This window comes from Chiloscyllium punctatum, chromosome 30 (assembly GCF_047496795.1).
Source record: "Chiloscyllium punctatum isolate Juve2018m chromosome 30, sChiPun1.3, whole genome shotgun sequence".
NCBI lineage: Eukaryota > Metazoa > Chordata > Chondrichthyes > Orectolobiformes > Hemiscylliidae > Chiloscyllium > Chiloscyllium punctatum.
Window position 1 is genome coordinate 5,771,250 of NC_092768.1, and position 16,506 is coordinate 5,787,755.

Here is a 16,506-nt window from a genome sequence, read left to right on the forward strand (position 1 = left end):
TATGGGCCGAGTGCTGGAAGGTGGGACTAGATCGGGTTGGGGTATCTGGTCGGCATGGACAAGTTGGACCGAAGGGTCTGTTTCTATGCTGCACATCTCTATGACTCAAGACAACCGACAAATTTCAGCTGTCGATCCAGTAAACCATCCTCACAACCACCTCCAATTCTGGCATAATCCGGTCAAGTAATGCTTCCTACATGGTGTAACTTTGCTGCATATGATGTATGATGTACACTTTGACTTGCAAGGTGTAACCCTGCTGTATATCTTTGTGAAGGAAAACTTTAATGATAGCTTTTCAGGACAGATACAAGGGGCCCATATTTCGAGGGGGAATGCCAATGTGTCCTGCACAGGAGGTGGGTGCCAGGTGGCAAGTTAACCCCAATTGGTTGAGGTGTGTTGCCTTGTGAACTGACCCGAGGGGAAGTTGTCCCCCAAGCTTCTGTTCAGTTGAAAGTGGCGCAATTCGTCGACGCGTTAAATTTGCTGACCCCATCGTTTTCATTTAAAGCAAAAGCTTCGTGAATAACTGTTGCCTTGGTGCACTCGCCGGGGCAACATCTCAACCAATCAAAGTCCACTTGCCAACCAATCAGTACTCGTTTCCCATTCCATATAAATGGTTTCCTTGGAAACTTGGTATTCTTGTGATTCTCTCCTGTTGAATTCACGATTAAAAAAAAATCTCAGCTTCTCATATCTGCATATCTTATACCACACTGTTACATTAAGGACACATTAAGCAGTAATGTTCAATCTGCTATATAGATGTGTGTATATCTCATCGTGGGATGTGGACATTGGAGTGATGTTCCTAGCTGTCCTTGACCTAGGCTTTAACAAGGTCAGCTCACAGTTGACCTGTGGGTCTGAAGTCGCAAACAATTAATAGAAGCCCTACAGTGTGGGCACAGGCCATTCAGCCCACACCAACCCTCCAAAGAACATCCCATATTGACTTGCCCCCTTTGCCCTATCCCTGTAACCCTGCATTTCTCATGGCTAACCTACCTGGCCTGCACAGCCTTGGACACTGTGGGTAATTTCCAATGGCCAGTCCACCTAACCTGCATATCTGTGGGCTGTGGGAGGAAACCGGAGCACCTGGAGGAAACCCACACAGACACGGGGACAATGTGCTAACTCCACACAGACAGTTGCATGAGAGTGGGATCGTACCTGGTGCCCTGGTGCTGTGAGGCAGCAGTGCTAACCACTGTAGACTTCCTTCCCTGAATGACATGAGCAAACTAGATGGATTTTTGCAACAGCCAGGGCTTGTTTCAGGGTCACCATCGCTCAACTAGTTTTTAATATTTGAAATTTTATTGATATTTCATTGTAGATTCACCACCAGTAGCTGTGATTTGGTAGGATTTGAACTGATAATTTTCCTCATGATGCCTAGGTCTCTGGATTACGAGTCTCGTGACATTACCATGTAGCCATCTCCTCCTCCAACAGGGGGCATTGCAGGACTGTCTCTATGCTGATAGACTCACCCTCACCCTCGTCCCCCATTCCCCAGGGTATTACCCGAGCTGGAGAGTTTGAATGCCTGGATAGACTGGGAGCAGAGGAGCCTGAAGTGGGGGTGGAATTGAAATAGTCATAGATAAGTACAACATGGAAACAGACCCTTTGGTCCAACATATCCATGCTAACCAGATATCCTAACCTAATCTAGTCTCATTTGCCAGCACTTGGCCCATATCCCACTAAACCCTTCCTATTCATGTACCCATCCAACTGCTTCTAAAATGCTGTAGTTGTGCCAGCCTCCACCACTTCCTCTGGCAGCTCATTCCATACACGTACCACCTTCAGCGGGAAAAAGCTGCCCCTTAGGTCCCTTTTATGTCTTCTCCCCCTCACCCTAAACCAATGCCCTCTAGTTCTGTCCTCCCTCACCCCAGGGAAAAGCCCTTATCTATTTATCCTACCCACGCCCCTCATGATTTTATGAACCTCTATAAAGGTCACCCTCTCAGCCTCTGACGCTCCAGGGAAAACAGCCCCAGCCCATTCAGCCTCTCCCCATAGCTCAAACCCTCCAACCCTGGCAACATCCTTGTAAGTCTTTTCTAGACCCTTTCAAGGTTAATGTGCAAACATTGAGGGGCCCGTGCAGGAAGGAGCATTACCCCTTCCTGTGTTTGCCCAACTAGTTTGCTCCTGTCCTTCTGGGGAGGAGGTCTGCCAGCTTGACCCAGCCTGGCCCACATGTGGTGGCTCAGGGGTTAGCACTGCTGCCTCAGAGCGCTAGGGTTCAGTTCCATCCTCAGGGTGGGGTTTGCACGTTTTCAGGCAAGTGGCAGGAGGTTTAGGGTGGGGGTTGGGGGGGAGGGGATGAGGAAAATGTTCACCACAATGAGATGGGCGAATGAGGGCAGAAACCCTCAAGACACTGAAGAAGAATTTAGGCGTCCACTTGCAAATGGGCAGTGCCATGGGGCAAGTGGGATTGGGATAGTTAGGAGCTTGTTTCTTTTGGCTGGGCTTGGCCTACCTGTTAGGCTTCTGTGACGCTGTGACCTTGTGTCGCCCCCCCACCCCCACCCCCCTAGTGAGAATTCGGGCACTCAGGCAAAGGCCGTCGGCATTGGCAACCGGCTGTCGGACTGTGAGGAGGGGGCAGACGAGAGGTCTGGAGACGCCGCTGAGACGGAGCAGGAGGATGAGGGGGAAGAGGAGGAGGAAGAGGATGAGGAGGAGGAGGAGGACGAAGAGGAGGAGGAGGACAGTTCGGACATCCCGATGGAGGCCCGGTCGCAATGCGACTCCAGCGATGACGACCTGCCACTCTCCTACCTGCGCTCGTCGGTCAACAGCTACTTCGGGGCGATGGGCAGACTGGCACGGGGAGAGACTGTGCGGATCCTGGCCCGTCGGCTCACCCTGGACAACAAAGTGCAGTACCTGGTGGAGTGGGGTGGCCCCTCCATATTTTAGCTCCCCCCTCCCCGGAGAGTCGCATCTGAGGGGGAGGAGGTGCAGGAAGGAAGGGGTTGTGTTGGGGGGGGTGGGGGGGGGGAGGTGGTTTGCGGGTCCGAGGAACCAACTGCCAAACCTTGAAACAGCTTTCCCCGAACCAGGCATCCGCTCGGCATCAGGAGCGGGGCTTTTAAACTGCACGCGTTTTGTTTTTGTAATCTTCTTTTTCGCAGTTCTTCGGGCCCAATTCCGTTAGCCTTTCCGCTTCTGTGGTATGCACCCCCCCCCACCCCCACCCCCCACTGCCCAAACGCAAGTGTGTGTGCTAATGGAGATGCCACGGGGGACTGTCACTGAGAGATTTTAATATCGCAAGAGCCCTCTCTTTAATATTGCGAGCGGGACTGATGGTGCAGGGAAGTCTGAGACATGAGAGGGATTTAGATTGTGCTGGGCCCAGAGTCTCTGAGAGAAATGGGCAGAAAGGTGCGGTGGGACCGTGTTGGGGATCTTGGGTCAAGTATATCAAACTGTGCAAGCGATACTGGGGAACTATGTGTGCGTTGGACACTGGGGGATGTGTGTGGGACTGTGTGGGGCACACTGGGGACTGTGTATGGGACTGTACGGGGGACACTGGGGACTGTGTATGGGACTGTGCGGGGGACGCTGGGAGGTGTGTATGGGATTGTGAGGGAGACACTGGGGACTGCATTTGTGGGGCAGTGCGAGAGTTGCTGGGGACTGTACGGGGGATACTGGGGGCTGTGTATGGGACTGTGCAGGGGACACTGGGGACGGCATATGGGACTGTGCGGGGGACACTGGGGACGGCATATGGGACTGTGCGGGGGACACTGGGGACGGTGTATGGGACTGTGCGGGGGACACTGGAGGCTGTGTATGGGTCTGTGCAGGGGACACTTGAGGTTGTGTATGGGACTGTGCGGGTGACACTGGGGGTTGTGTATGGGACTGTATATGGGACTGTGCGGGGGACACTGGAGGCTGTGCATGGGACTGTGCGGCACTTTCTGTTTGCGTATTGCAACCTGTTATACCCTGTGTCCCTTCCCCGGGTCAGCAATTCTCCGTTAGACATCCTGTCACTCTCCTCGGTCATCCCCATCTCTGTCTGTTTCCCCCTCTCTCACTCCCTATCTCTATCTTTTGGGCATGTTCCCTCTCTCCACCCCCCTGTCTCCATCATTCCTCCTTTCTCTTTTTCTCCCCCTTCTCTCTCTCTCTCTCCTCCCTCCTCTCTCTCTCTCTCTCCTCCCTCCTCTTTCTCCTTCCCTCCTCTCTTTCTCACCCACTTCTTTTTTCTCCCGCCTTCCCCACACTTTGTCCCGCCCTCCCTCTCTCTTTCTCCACCTCCCTCACCCTCTTTCTCTCTCTCCCTTTGTCTGTCCTTGCCATCTATCCATCTCTTTCTTGTCTTGCTTTTCCCATTTCCTTTTCTCTGTTTTTACCTCACACTGTGTTCTTCCAATATACTGTATCGTTTTCGGTAGGTGTGTATGATACTGTTTCTCGTTTTCTGTGCCTGGCCTACTTCCTTTCCCTACTTTGAAAATTCTGTGTCTGTGTATGTAATTCCTTCCTGTCTGCTGTTATGCACTGTCCAATTTTGCTTTCTGACTTGTTTTTCCTTCTCTATTTTCCTCTTTATCTCTCAGTCCCTTCCACTGCAGGATACCCTCTGTGAGACACCTGCTCCCTTTAATGTTTTGAACAGTGCAGTTTAGGTCTGGAGGGCTGATTGGAGGGGGGGGGGGGGGGTGAGGGGTGGTGCAGCAGAACAGTGAGGAGCTAGTCTAGGAGAGGACGGTACAAAATGTCCCTCATTTGGAGAGAGCATTGAGCGAGAGGTCTTTTAAGACTTCCCTGTTGCGCACTTCATTCCTCAATTCGTTTGGAGTTCCCCGTTCAAAAAGCAAGTCAGAGAGGTGGAAAATAAAGTCGCGTTTTCAGGACCGTTTTCATTCCTCCCAATTTCTCTGCCGACTGCAAGATGTCATTGAGCAGTTCAGAGAGGGAGGGGGGGTTTAGCGTCAGCCACTGGTGACGGTGAGGCCTGCAGTCTGTGAGGAGAAAGACCGGGAGGTGTAACTTTACGAAGCCAGTGTCCCTGAGGGCAACCCAGTGTTCCTGACCATTGGCCATCAGAGGCGAAGGGGTGACACCTGTGACAGGGAGTATCACAGTCCCATTCAGACTGCACAGCACAGAAACAGGCCATTCGCTCCTGTGCTGGCCTCAAGCTCCATGTGAACCAGCTCCCCATCGATCTGAACTTCTTTCCAACTCTCGCTCCCTCCTGCCCCTTCCTCCCTCCTGCCTTTAAATCGCTTCCAGTCAGGTGGTGTTGACCTCACCCACTCTGTGCTGCACTTTGTCCCCTGCTGTCTGGGTGAACGCGGTTACTGGGAATTCTCTGTTGGATTCCTTACCGCTGTAGCCCCAAGATCCTATTCTCTCCGAACAGCAGTGAGAAACACTCTCTTGGCGCAATCCATTGAAAGAAAAATATGACTTCTTCAAAGTTACTAAAGGCCGCTGCATCCAGTAGTAAAGTTCTCCCTCCAGGGATAGGGACCCCCAGCCTGTTGCCCACACCACCACACCCCCCCCCCCCCATTTCCTGACAGTGTAACCTTGTTGTGCTTCACTGCTTTGTGTCAGCTGCTCCTGCAGCTGTACGGCCTACTGCTCACCTTTTGTGAACCTCTCCTAATACCCCATGCTCCCCCCTACTCTTGCCTGTCTGTGGGAGGGGAGGAGCCACTGTGCTCTGAAACCTTTTGTCGCGTTGTTAGCTTAACGTTGAATAACCCCCCCCCCCCCCCCCCCCCCCAACACCCTCCCAAGCCGATCACTGGTACGGGAACAGACCTGCTCCCCCCTCACCCCCCCCCCCGACGCTTGAGATTCTTTTGGAGAAGAGATTATTTTGTTATTCTGTAATTTAAAAAGAAAACTACACACACATCCCACCCACCTGCACGCACGTACACACATATATAAATATATATAGATATATTATATAAAAATAAAAGGTTTTTTTGTTTCGTTTGTGTATTTATTTTGTAAAATGAGGTTTGTTTTTCTCTGTCCTTGTGAGCTTTTTGTGTCTTTATTGCCTGCAGCCCTGTCTGCTGCTAATGTGCAGCATTCCCAAGCACGTCGTTTCTCCTGTGCCTCTAAACTGACCTCCACTAACTCCTGAATGTCACATTAGCAAAACAGTGTGGCTCATTCGTCCCTTGGCCCCTCTGCCATGCTATTCACTTCGATAATGGACCATCTACAGCACAGAAACAGCCCCCTGGCCCAACCCTTCCACGCCGACCAGATATCCTCCATAACTTGAGTCCCATTTGCCCTCTAAGCCCTTTCTATTCATATACCCATCCAAATGCCTTTTAAATGTTGTACCAACCTCCCCCACTTCCTCTGGCAGCTCATTCCATACGTGCACCACTGTATGTGACAATGGTGTTCCTCGGATCCCTTTATATCTTTGCCCTCTCACCTTAAAGCTCTGCTATCTAGTTTTGGACCCCCCCCCCCCCCCCTCCCCCTTCCCCAACTGGGGAAAAACTCCTTGGCTGTTCATCCGATCCATCTTGATGCCCCCATCCACATACCAGCACCCACCATGCTGCTTTTCAATTCCTTTCCCAATGATACTCTGCCCATCTTGGGTTTTGAATCTTGTTAGGTTTTCTGTCAGTGAGGATTGTGTCCCTGGAGTGATTCTGTAATTCCTGACACCAGAAATGGTTGAGGTTCCTAACATCACTGTGGTATTCAAGTTATGGTCCCCCTCCCCATCTTCCTGCACACTTTCTCGCTTTGGAGAATTCTTCAGCTTTTGGGATGAGATCTGGCTGACTTGGTTTCCAGCCACTGCGTGTGCTCTCTTCCCTTCTAGCCTGGATGAGTGTAGCTCCAACAATGCTCAAGCGCCACTTTAATCCAGATTAAAGCAGCCACTTTGCTTGGCACCCAGTCCATCAGCGTGAGCATTAACTGTCCCCACACTAAGGCAGCACTGTTCACCATCTGCAAGACGAGCTGCAGGATCTCACCAAGGCTCCTTCAAGAGCACCTTCCAAATCCACGGCTACTGCCATCTAGAAGGATGAGGGCAGCCGATACATTGGACCAGCATGGCCCTGCACCTTCCCCTCCAAGCCACTCTCCATCCTGACTTGGAAATATATCGCCGTTCCTCTGCTGTCACTGGGTCAAATTCTGGTCTGTGTACCTGCACTCAGAGCAGCTTACTAAAGCAGCTCTCCATCTTCTCCAACCAGCGATTAGGGATGGACAATAAACACAGGTAAGAGTCAACCATATTGCTGTGCGGTCTGGAGTCATGTGTAACTAAGGCCAGTCTGTACATCAGATGGGTTTTACTTATGACAATTAGCAACAGTTTCATGGTCATCTCGAGACACTTCAATCCAAATTCGTATAGAATTCAAATTCCATGGTGAGATTTAAACCAAGGTCTGGCAATAATGCTTCTAGGCTAACACCACTTGATTTTTTTTCACTGCCAAGTTTATTTTACCCCAGCACCCAGGCCGCGTGTTTTTTTTTGCTAGCGTGGAAACAGGCCCTTCGGCCCAACAAGGCCACATTGACCCACCGAAGTGCGACCCACCCAGACCCATTCCCCTACATTTACCCTTTCACCTAACACTACGGACAATTTAGCACAGCCAATTCACCATTTAAATGCCCTTAAAGTTGGTGCGTCTGCTACTGTTTCAGGCAGTGCGTTCTACACCCCTACTACTCTCTTGAGGAAAGAACCTACCTCTGCCATCTATCCTATATCTATCACTCCTCAATTTAAAGCTATGTCCCCTTGTGCTAGCCTTCACCATCCCAGGATAAAGGTTCTCACTGTCCACCCCATCTAACCCTCTGATTATCTTATATGTCTCAATTAAGTCACCTCTCAAGCTTTTCTCTCTAAGTAAAACAGTGTTAAGTGGCTCAGTCTTTCCTCGTAAGACCTTCCCTCCATACCAGGCAACATCCTAGTAAATCTCCTCCGAACCTTTTCCAAAGCTTCCACATCTTAGTGGGCGGCACGGTGGCACAGTGGTTAGCACTGCTGCCTCACAGCGCCAGAGACCCGGGTTCAATTCCCGCCTCAGGCGATTGACTGTGTGGAGTTTGCAAGTTCTCCCCGTGTCTGCGTGGGTTTCCTCCGGGTGCTCCGGTTTCCTCCCACAGTCCAAAGATGTGCAGGTCAGGTGAATTGGCCATGCTAAATTGCCCGTAGTGTTAGGTAAGGGGTAGATGTAGATGTAGGGGTATGGGTGGGTTACGCTTCGGCGGGGCGGTGTGGACTTGTTGGGCTGAAGGGCCTGTTTCCACACTGTAAGTAATCTAATCTTTCCTATAATTCAATCCGACAGAATTCAGAAGAAGCTCAGCTGATGTCTTTTGAGAAAACTCATTATTGATTGGTATTTTAGCTAGATCTGGCTGATTTCTATCTATTATTGATGCAGATGTATCTTTTGCAGGACTGAGAGCTGTAGTGTGTCGGATGCAGATATATGGAAAGCATAGATCAGTTTGTTGCACATTCCTTACACTATCAGAGCCTGAACAGAGATATGCAGTGACAGAGAAAGACATTTTAGGTGATACGTAGGCTTGCAAAAAATTTGCACACTAAGTCCTTCACCTTCACTTCAAGCCACTTAAATTGCATAGTGTTAGTGAAAATGTCTAAGGTAAACTTATTCAGCCTGAGGGCAATGGGGTTTGATGACATGAGGAAGCATGTATTGGAAAAACAGCAGACGACAGCGGGTGTCTTACTGCAGCAAGGCCTGAATGTAGCAATGCTGTTTTTTGCTGAAGAGGTGGTTACATTGATAACAGTTACAGCTCTACCAGAAACAAGTTGGAGACTGAATGAAATCAAAGTTAAAAATCACACAACACCAGGTTATGGTCCAACAGGTTTAATTGGAAGCACACTAGCTTTCGGAGCGACACTCCCTCATCCATCAGGTGATTGTCCTGATGAAGGACACAATCACCTGATGAAGGAGTGTCGCTCCAAAAGCTAGTGTGCTTCCAATTAAACCTGTTGGACTATAACCTGGTGTTGTGTGATTTTTAACTTTGTACACCGCAATCCAACACCAGCATCTCTGAATCATGAATGAAATCAAAGCTGTGTAGTAATCTGATGAAAGATATGTTCGGGTTAAAGAATGTTGCATCAAAGGATTGTCGGCATGCACACCACACGCTCCCATCTCAGACAGTACTGTGAAGAGAAAGGAGACCCCAGAGGGATGGATGGATCATTCATTAATGATGAGGGATTGGCCATTCCAAGAGTTGTGAGACTTGATATCCTGTAATTATTGCACCAACGATATCTGGGCCTTATGAATGGTTGGGCCAAAGCAATATGGTGGCTGGTTCTCTCAAAATTGCTCGAAGAAATAATATAATACTGTATTACTGTTCATTGTCAGCTGATAAGGGAGCCATTGATACCATTCTATTTCCCATCACAATAATGGGATAGACCTCTTCGAATGTAGATGTAAAATGTTCTTGATCCTGTATTACTGCTTGAGCTGGATAGAGGTCAATGAATTGCAGGGCCCCACAAGATTGCTGAGTCACATCTTTTCAACACACAGAATTCCCAGACCTTATAATCTGAGATAATAGACTACAGTTTGTTAATGACCATTTTAAAAGAGCCATTTCATATAGTGAGCTGCGACCATGGTGAAACCTAATATACCCTCAGCCACTGATGAAGGTATGAGAGGAATGTGTCCAGTGAAAGCATTGCTGAAGATAAATGAAGTTGTCCAGCTTCTCAGCCTTTATTCAAATCCACTGCAAGGAGGGTTAGCTGCCCGGGAACTCCTGATGAGAACCCTCCCATATCTACTCATGCCATGTTCCAAGATGATGACGTAAAAGAAGTTGAGGGAGAAAGAGGATGAGTCAGATGTGGATCCATGACAAACATCTTAAAGCCCAAGACCTACCAGACCACCAACCAGGAGTCCTAGAATCATAAAGCTATACAGCTTTGGTCCAACCCATCCATGCCAACAAGACATCCTAAATTAATCTCGTCCCATATCCCCCAAAAATCCCATCTGAATGCCTTTTAAATGTTGTACGTGTACCAGCCTCCCTACTTCCTCTGGCAATTCATTCCATTCATGCACCACCCTTTGAGTGAAAACGTTGCCCCTTAAGTGCCTTTTAAATCTTTCCCCTCTCACCTTAACCCCATGCCGTCTAGTTCTGGACTCCCCTACCCTAGGGAAAAGATCTTGGCTATGCACCGCATCTATGTCCCTCATGGTTTATTGGAGGTTTCCCCTTTTTGGGGCTAAGTGTGGAGACAAAGAATTTCCAGTGGTCAGGCAGAGGTGGCAGACAAAGTGTGCACGTTCTGAAACCACCTCCAATCCAGCAAAAGAGGACTGTGTATCTCACTGACTATACAAGTCAAAGATTACTGCGGTAGATCCCGTCATTGTATCTCAACATGTCAGCAGAACCTGACCAGCAATGCAGTGGTAATGTCACTGAATTAGTAATCCAGAACTCCAGGCTAACATTCAAAGGACGTGGAACCAAATCCCATCGCGGTAGACGGTGAAGTTGGAATTCAATAAAAAATTAGCGTAATGATGATCATGTAAACTGTGTTAATTGTCATAAAACTGTATCTCTAAATCCTTGCCATCCTTACTTGATCAGGTTTACATGTGACTCCAAACTCTCAGCAGTGTGGTTGACTCTTAACTGCTTCTGTGGGGAATTACAGTGGCGTCTACATCTGCAAACAAATATTTTTTAAAATCTGTGCAATGATGATTCCACTGTCTACATGTTAAGCAAGGTCACATGCAGGCATCTATCAGGTTCAATTGTCCAGAAGGACAAGGGCAGCAGATACATGGGAACACCTCCCCGATGCAAGTTCCCCTCCAAGTCACTCACCATCCTGACTTGGAAATATATCACTGTTCCTTTAGTGACACTGGGTCAACATCCTGGAATTCCCTCCTTGATGGCATTGTGGGTCAACCTACAACACGTAGACTGCAGCGGTTCATGAAGGCAGCTCACCCCCACCTTCTCAACAGCAACTCGGGCAGGGCGCTAAATGTTGGCCCAGCCAGTGACAGCCACATCCCATGAGTGAATGAAACCGACAAGACCAATTGACTATTGATGGGCGGACCACGTAGAACACACACTGGGTCGAAATATTCTGCAAAATGACATTTTCTTTTATTCTCCAACAAGACCTGAGATTTACAGTATTCACTCCACACACACACGCACACACAGTTGGCATGGCCAGACAGCTGGATAAACTCTCAGCAAACACAGTTTCATGCACACACCGATCCGTTCCAGGGACTTCATCTCGCTTCTCATAAAGTCCCAGCGAATGAGGCATGACCAGCCCACAGCAGCCTGTGGAAACTGGGTTAGAATATTAGTGTTAATGTAAAGATGCCACAGTCTGAAATAAATCGTGGTCCAACTCTTCACTTTTAAGAGGTTTTCAATCCTCTGACCACCACACTCCTCTTTTGATTGATGATCATCCTACACACGTCGGATGGAGGTGGATCTCTTTCTTGAGGAGGGCTATGGAACTCGAGATTGACCTGTCTCCACTGTGGATCTGTGGTAACCAGATCAGCCAGTCCAGGTGAGCATCACTGGCCAGGCCAGCGTTTATTGCGCGGGAGAATATTCATATTGTCAAACCAGATTACACAGATACTAGCAGGAAGAAGCTGGATATAAATGGTGCCAGACCATGAAACCCACAAATATTAACAATATTAATCTAGGTGACACAATGTATATTCATTGAATGGGTATCACATGGAGTTCAGTAGCGTCAGGTTAGTTAACACAAAACACTTAGAGAATTAAACTTGGTGAGTTGACAGATTGGCTGACTGAACTGCACATCAACAATGACTGTGTCAGATGAGGGAACACATGAATGTTCATGATGTAAAACAGAATAACACACAGGTATCAACAGCTCTACCCGCCCCCCCCCCCCTCCCCCCCTCCCCCTCTCCCCCCACCAGGATATTAATAATGTGCCCTGGTAAGCAATAGCTATTTGTAGTGACAGATAGGGTACAGATATTAGTAACGTTGGCCTAAATAGATATTAATAATCTGAACTGGGTAATGCACAGAAACTAATTGCGGAAAATTGCAACGTCCATTAATATTTCAGTTGCCAATAAATGGTGGAAAATGCACTATAAAATAGTCACAAATTTTCATCTCGTTATTTTGTGCATGTTTTGCAAGAGCCAAACCTTGATTTATTTGACCTTAATATGGACTAAAAGTGCAGAATTTCACAACAATGTCTTTTTTCCAACTTGCGGGCAGCCGATCATGTAAACAACCAATCATCTCATTCGGCTTAAGACTTGTCATAGAGGTATAAGGATGCAAAGTTTTAAAAATATTTAGGAACCATTTTTTTTTGCAATTCTTACGTTGTATGCAATTGTTAGGTGTGTTTCAGCGGCTTGCACTCTAACCTCTTCCCCACCCCATAGACCTGATCACAAAATTGACGCTGGGCTTTTGCTACACTGGCAGACATATATATGTCTTTCAGATGGGGCACTGAGTGAAGTCTGCCCTTTCAGGTGGATCCCATGCACTATTTTGAGAAAATCTCTCAACCAACATCACTGAGAAATGATCACTATCACATTACTGACCATGTGCAAATAAGCTACCACTGTGCACCACAGAAATGGGTCAAAGACCTTCATGCAATGAGTACAAGGAATGTTAAAAAAAAGGAAAGAACAAGAGGCTATTTAGCCCCTCGAGACTGTACGGCGTCTCAATTAGTCATTGCTGACCTGATTGTTACCTCAACTCCACTTTCCTGTCTGGCCTTTATAATCAAATATCTGCCTAACTCAGCATTCAATATACTCAATCAACAGGCCTCTCTGGACTGGTGAATTCCAAAGCTAAGTGATTCTCCAAGAGAAGAAATTCCTCCTCATTTCCATCGTGAATGGGGACCCACTTACCATCTCCACTGGAGATGTAGGATTTTCACCTCTGCTGGTAATGTGCATGGATAGAGCTATGGCCCAAGGCAAAACTGATTAGTTTTTGGGGAAGGTAAGGAATGAGATCCAGAGCCTGGAATTTTCTGAAGGATCAATGGCCAATTGATATTTTTTTAAAATGGGTGGCACGGTGCATCAATGGTTAGCACTGCTGCCTCACAGCACCAGGGTCCCAGGTTCAATTCCAGCATTGGGTGACTGCCTGTGTGGAGTTTGCATATTCTCCCTGTGTCTGCGTGGGTTTCCTCTGGGTGCTCTGATTTCCTCCCACAGTTCAAAGATGTGCAATTCAGGTGAATTGGCCATGTTAAATTGCCCATGGTGTTAGGTGCATTAGTCCGAGGGAAATGGGTCTGGTTGGGTTACTCTTGGGAGGGTCGGTGTGGACTTGTTGGGTCAAAGGGCCTGTTTACATACTGTAGGGAATCTAATCTATTCAAATCGAACATTAACACTGGGAGTTAGGGTAAATTGGCTGCTTCTTTTTGAGAACTGTGTGGTGTTCGCTTTTGAATGCTGTTGATTGTTTTAGGACATTATGGATTTCAGATGCTGTGGGAGAATTTGTCATATCTGCAAAAATGTGAGCAGAGTTCTTAGAGCAGATTGTTGGATGTGGATTTCCTTGTGAAAATGTTAATGAGATAGAAGTATTTTCATAAATAAAAAAAAATGTTTGTTCAACTTCGGACTTACAAAGCATCAACTAGGCATCCAAAGGATCCTTCCACATCTGACAGATATCAGTGAGACACTCAGCTTGGTAAAGCGTTGAGGAACAGGTGGGTGTTTGTAGTAATGGAGAGTTATCCCAGTGGTGTAGAGTTATATGGTCTATCGTGTGTCCTCCACATCCAGTTTTGAAATGGTTCCCTGTTCTAGACTTCTGTTTGTGAGGAAGCAACTTTTCAAGCTGCCTAGAATCTTCTGTTTAGATTAGGTTACTTGCAGTGTAGAAACAGGCCCTTCGGCCCAACTAGTCCGCACCGATGCGCCGAAGCGCAACCCACCCAGACACATTCCCCAACATTTACCCCTGCCCCTAACACACCGGCAACTTAGCATGGTCAATTCGCCTAACCTGCACATTTTTGAACTGTGGGAGGAAACTGGAGCACCTGGAGGAAACTCACGCAGACACGAGGAGAATGTGCAAAATCCACACAGTCAGTTGCCTGAGGTGGAAATTGAACCCGGGTCTCTGGCGCTATGAGGCAGCAGTATGTGCCACTGTGCCACTGTGCCGCACATACAGATCAACAGATCACCTTCTGAAATCAAATCAGGAAAGGTTGACACTGCTCAACCTTTGCTCCTGCGATTCATGCTTAGCCTAATGTTCCAATTCTCATGTTGACAGTTCTGAGGTGTCACGTTACTGAAGTAAGTTTGTAGCTCCTTTGTTTTTGTTTCTGGTGGACGTAGAGGGCATCCATTCCAGCTACTCCTCCTCCACACTCAGTCACAGATTTCTGACATTGCCAAGGTGTTTAATTTGTGACACCAACAAGGACCATCATTATGACACAATTCAGTTAATGGATAATGCAAGTCTGGTACATTGTAGATAATGGATAATGGAGGTCTGGTACATTGTAGATAATGGATAATGGAAGTTTGGTACATTGCAGATAATGGATAATGGAAGTCTGGTACATTGTAGATAATGGAAAATGGAAGTTTGGTACATTGCAGATAATGGATAATGGAAGTCTGGTACATTGTAGATAATGGATAATGGAAGCCTTGTACATTGTAGATAATGGATAATAGAAGCCTGGTACATTGTAGATAACGGATAACAGAAGTCGAGCACATTGAAGATAATGGATAATGGAAGTCTGGTACATTGTAGATAATGGATAATGGAAGTCTGGTACATTGTAGATAATGGATAAAGGAAGTCTGGTACATTGTAAATAATGGACAGTGGAAGTCTGGTACAGTGTAGATAATTGATAATGGAAGTTTGGTCCATTGTACATAATGGGTAATGGAAGCCTGGTACATTGTAGATAATGGATAATGGATGCCTGGTACATTATAGATAATGGAGAATGGAAGCCTGGTCCATTGAAGGTAATGGATAATGGAGGTCTGGCACATTGCAGATAATGGAGAATGGAAGTCTGGTACATTGTAGGTAATGGATAATGGAAGCCTGGTACATTGTAGATAATGGATGATTGAAGTCAGGTTCATTGTAGATCATGGATAATGGAAGCCTGGTACATTGTAGATAATGGATAATGGACGCCTGGTACATTATAGATAATGGAGAATGGAAGCCTGGTCCATTGAAGGTAATGGATAATGGAAGTCTGGCACATTGCAGATAATGGAGAATGGAAGTCTGGTACATTGTAGGTAATGGATAATGGAAGCCTGGTACATTGTAGATAATGGATGATGGAAGTCAGGTTCATTGTAGATCATGGATAATGGAAGCCTGGTACATTGTAGATAATGGATAATGGAAGTCGAGCACATTGTAGATAATGGATAATGTAAGTCTGGCACATTGCAGGTAATGGATAATGGACGTCTGGCACATTGTAGATGATGGACAATAGAAGTCTGGTACATTGTCAATAATGGGTAATGGAATCTTGGTATATTGTAGATAATGGATAATGGAAGTCTGGTACATTGCAGATAATGGATAATGGAAGTCTGGTACATTGCAGGTAATGGATAATGGAAGTTTGGTACATTGCAGATAATGGATAATGGAAGTCTGGTACATTGTAGATAATGGATAATGGAAGTTTGGTACATTGTAGATAATAGATAATGGAAGTCTGGGACATTGCAGAACATGGATCATGGAAGTCTGGTACATTGTAGATAATGGATAATGCAGGCTTCTTATATTGTAGATAATGGACAATGGAAGTCTGGTACATTGTAGTTAATGGATAATGGAAGCGTGGGACATTGTAGATAATGGATAATGGAAGCTGGTGCATTGTAGATAATGGATAATGGAGATTTGGTACATTGCAGATAATGGATAATGGAAGTCTGGTCCATTGTACATAATGGATAATGAAAGCCTGGTACATTGTACATAATGGATAATGGACGCCTGGTACATCGTCAATAATGGTTAATGGAAGTTTGGTACATTGTAGATAATGGATAATGGAAATCGAGCACATTCTAGATAATGGAAAATGGAAATCTGGGACATTGTAGATCTTGGATAATGGAAGTCTGGTACATTGTAGACAATGGATAATGGAAGCTTGGTATGTTGTAGATAATGGAGAATGGAAGTCTGGTACATTGTAGATAATAGATAATGAAAGTCTGGTACATTGTAGATAATGGATATTGGAAGTTTGGTACATTTTCGATAATGGATGATGGATAATGGATCATGGATAATGGAAGTCTG

General features: G+C 46.6%; 1 protein-coding gene across 4 annotated transcripts in view; it reads left to right on the top strand.

Annotated features, from left to right (window-relative positions):
* Window positions 1-2,977, top strand: part of LOC140455146 (PHD finger protein 1-like) — a 78,128-nt gene extending 75,151 nt beyond the window's left edge. For all 4 annotated transcript variants that reach the window (XM_072549828.1, XM_072549826.1, XM_072549825.1 and 1 more), the window contains one exon: window positions 2,574-2,977. In XM_072549828.1, coding sequence (XP_072405929.1) covers window positions 2,574-2,958 — 385 coding nt within the window. In that variant the 3' untranslated portion in view covers window positions 2,959-2,977. The remainder of the gene's footprint in view (window positions 1-2,573) is intronic.
* The last annotated feature ends 13,529 nt before the right edge of the window (window positions 2,978-16,506 follow it).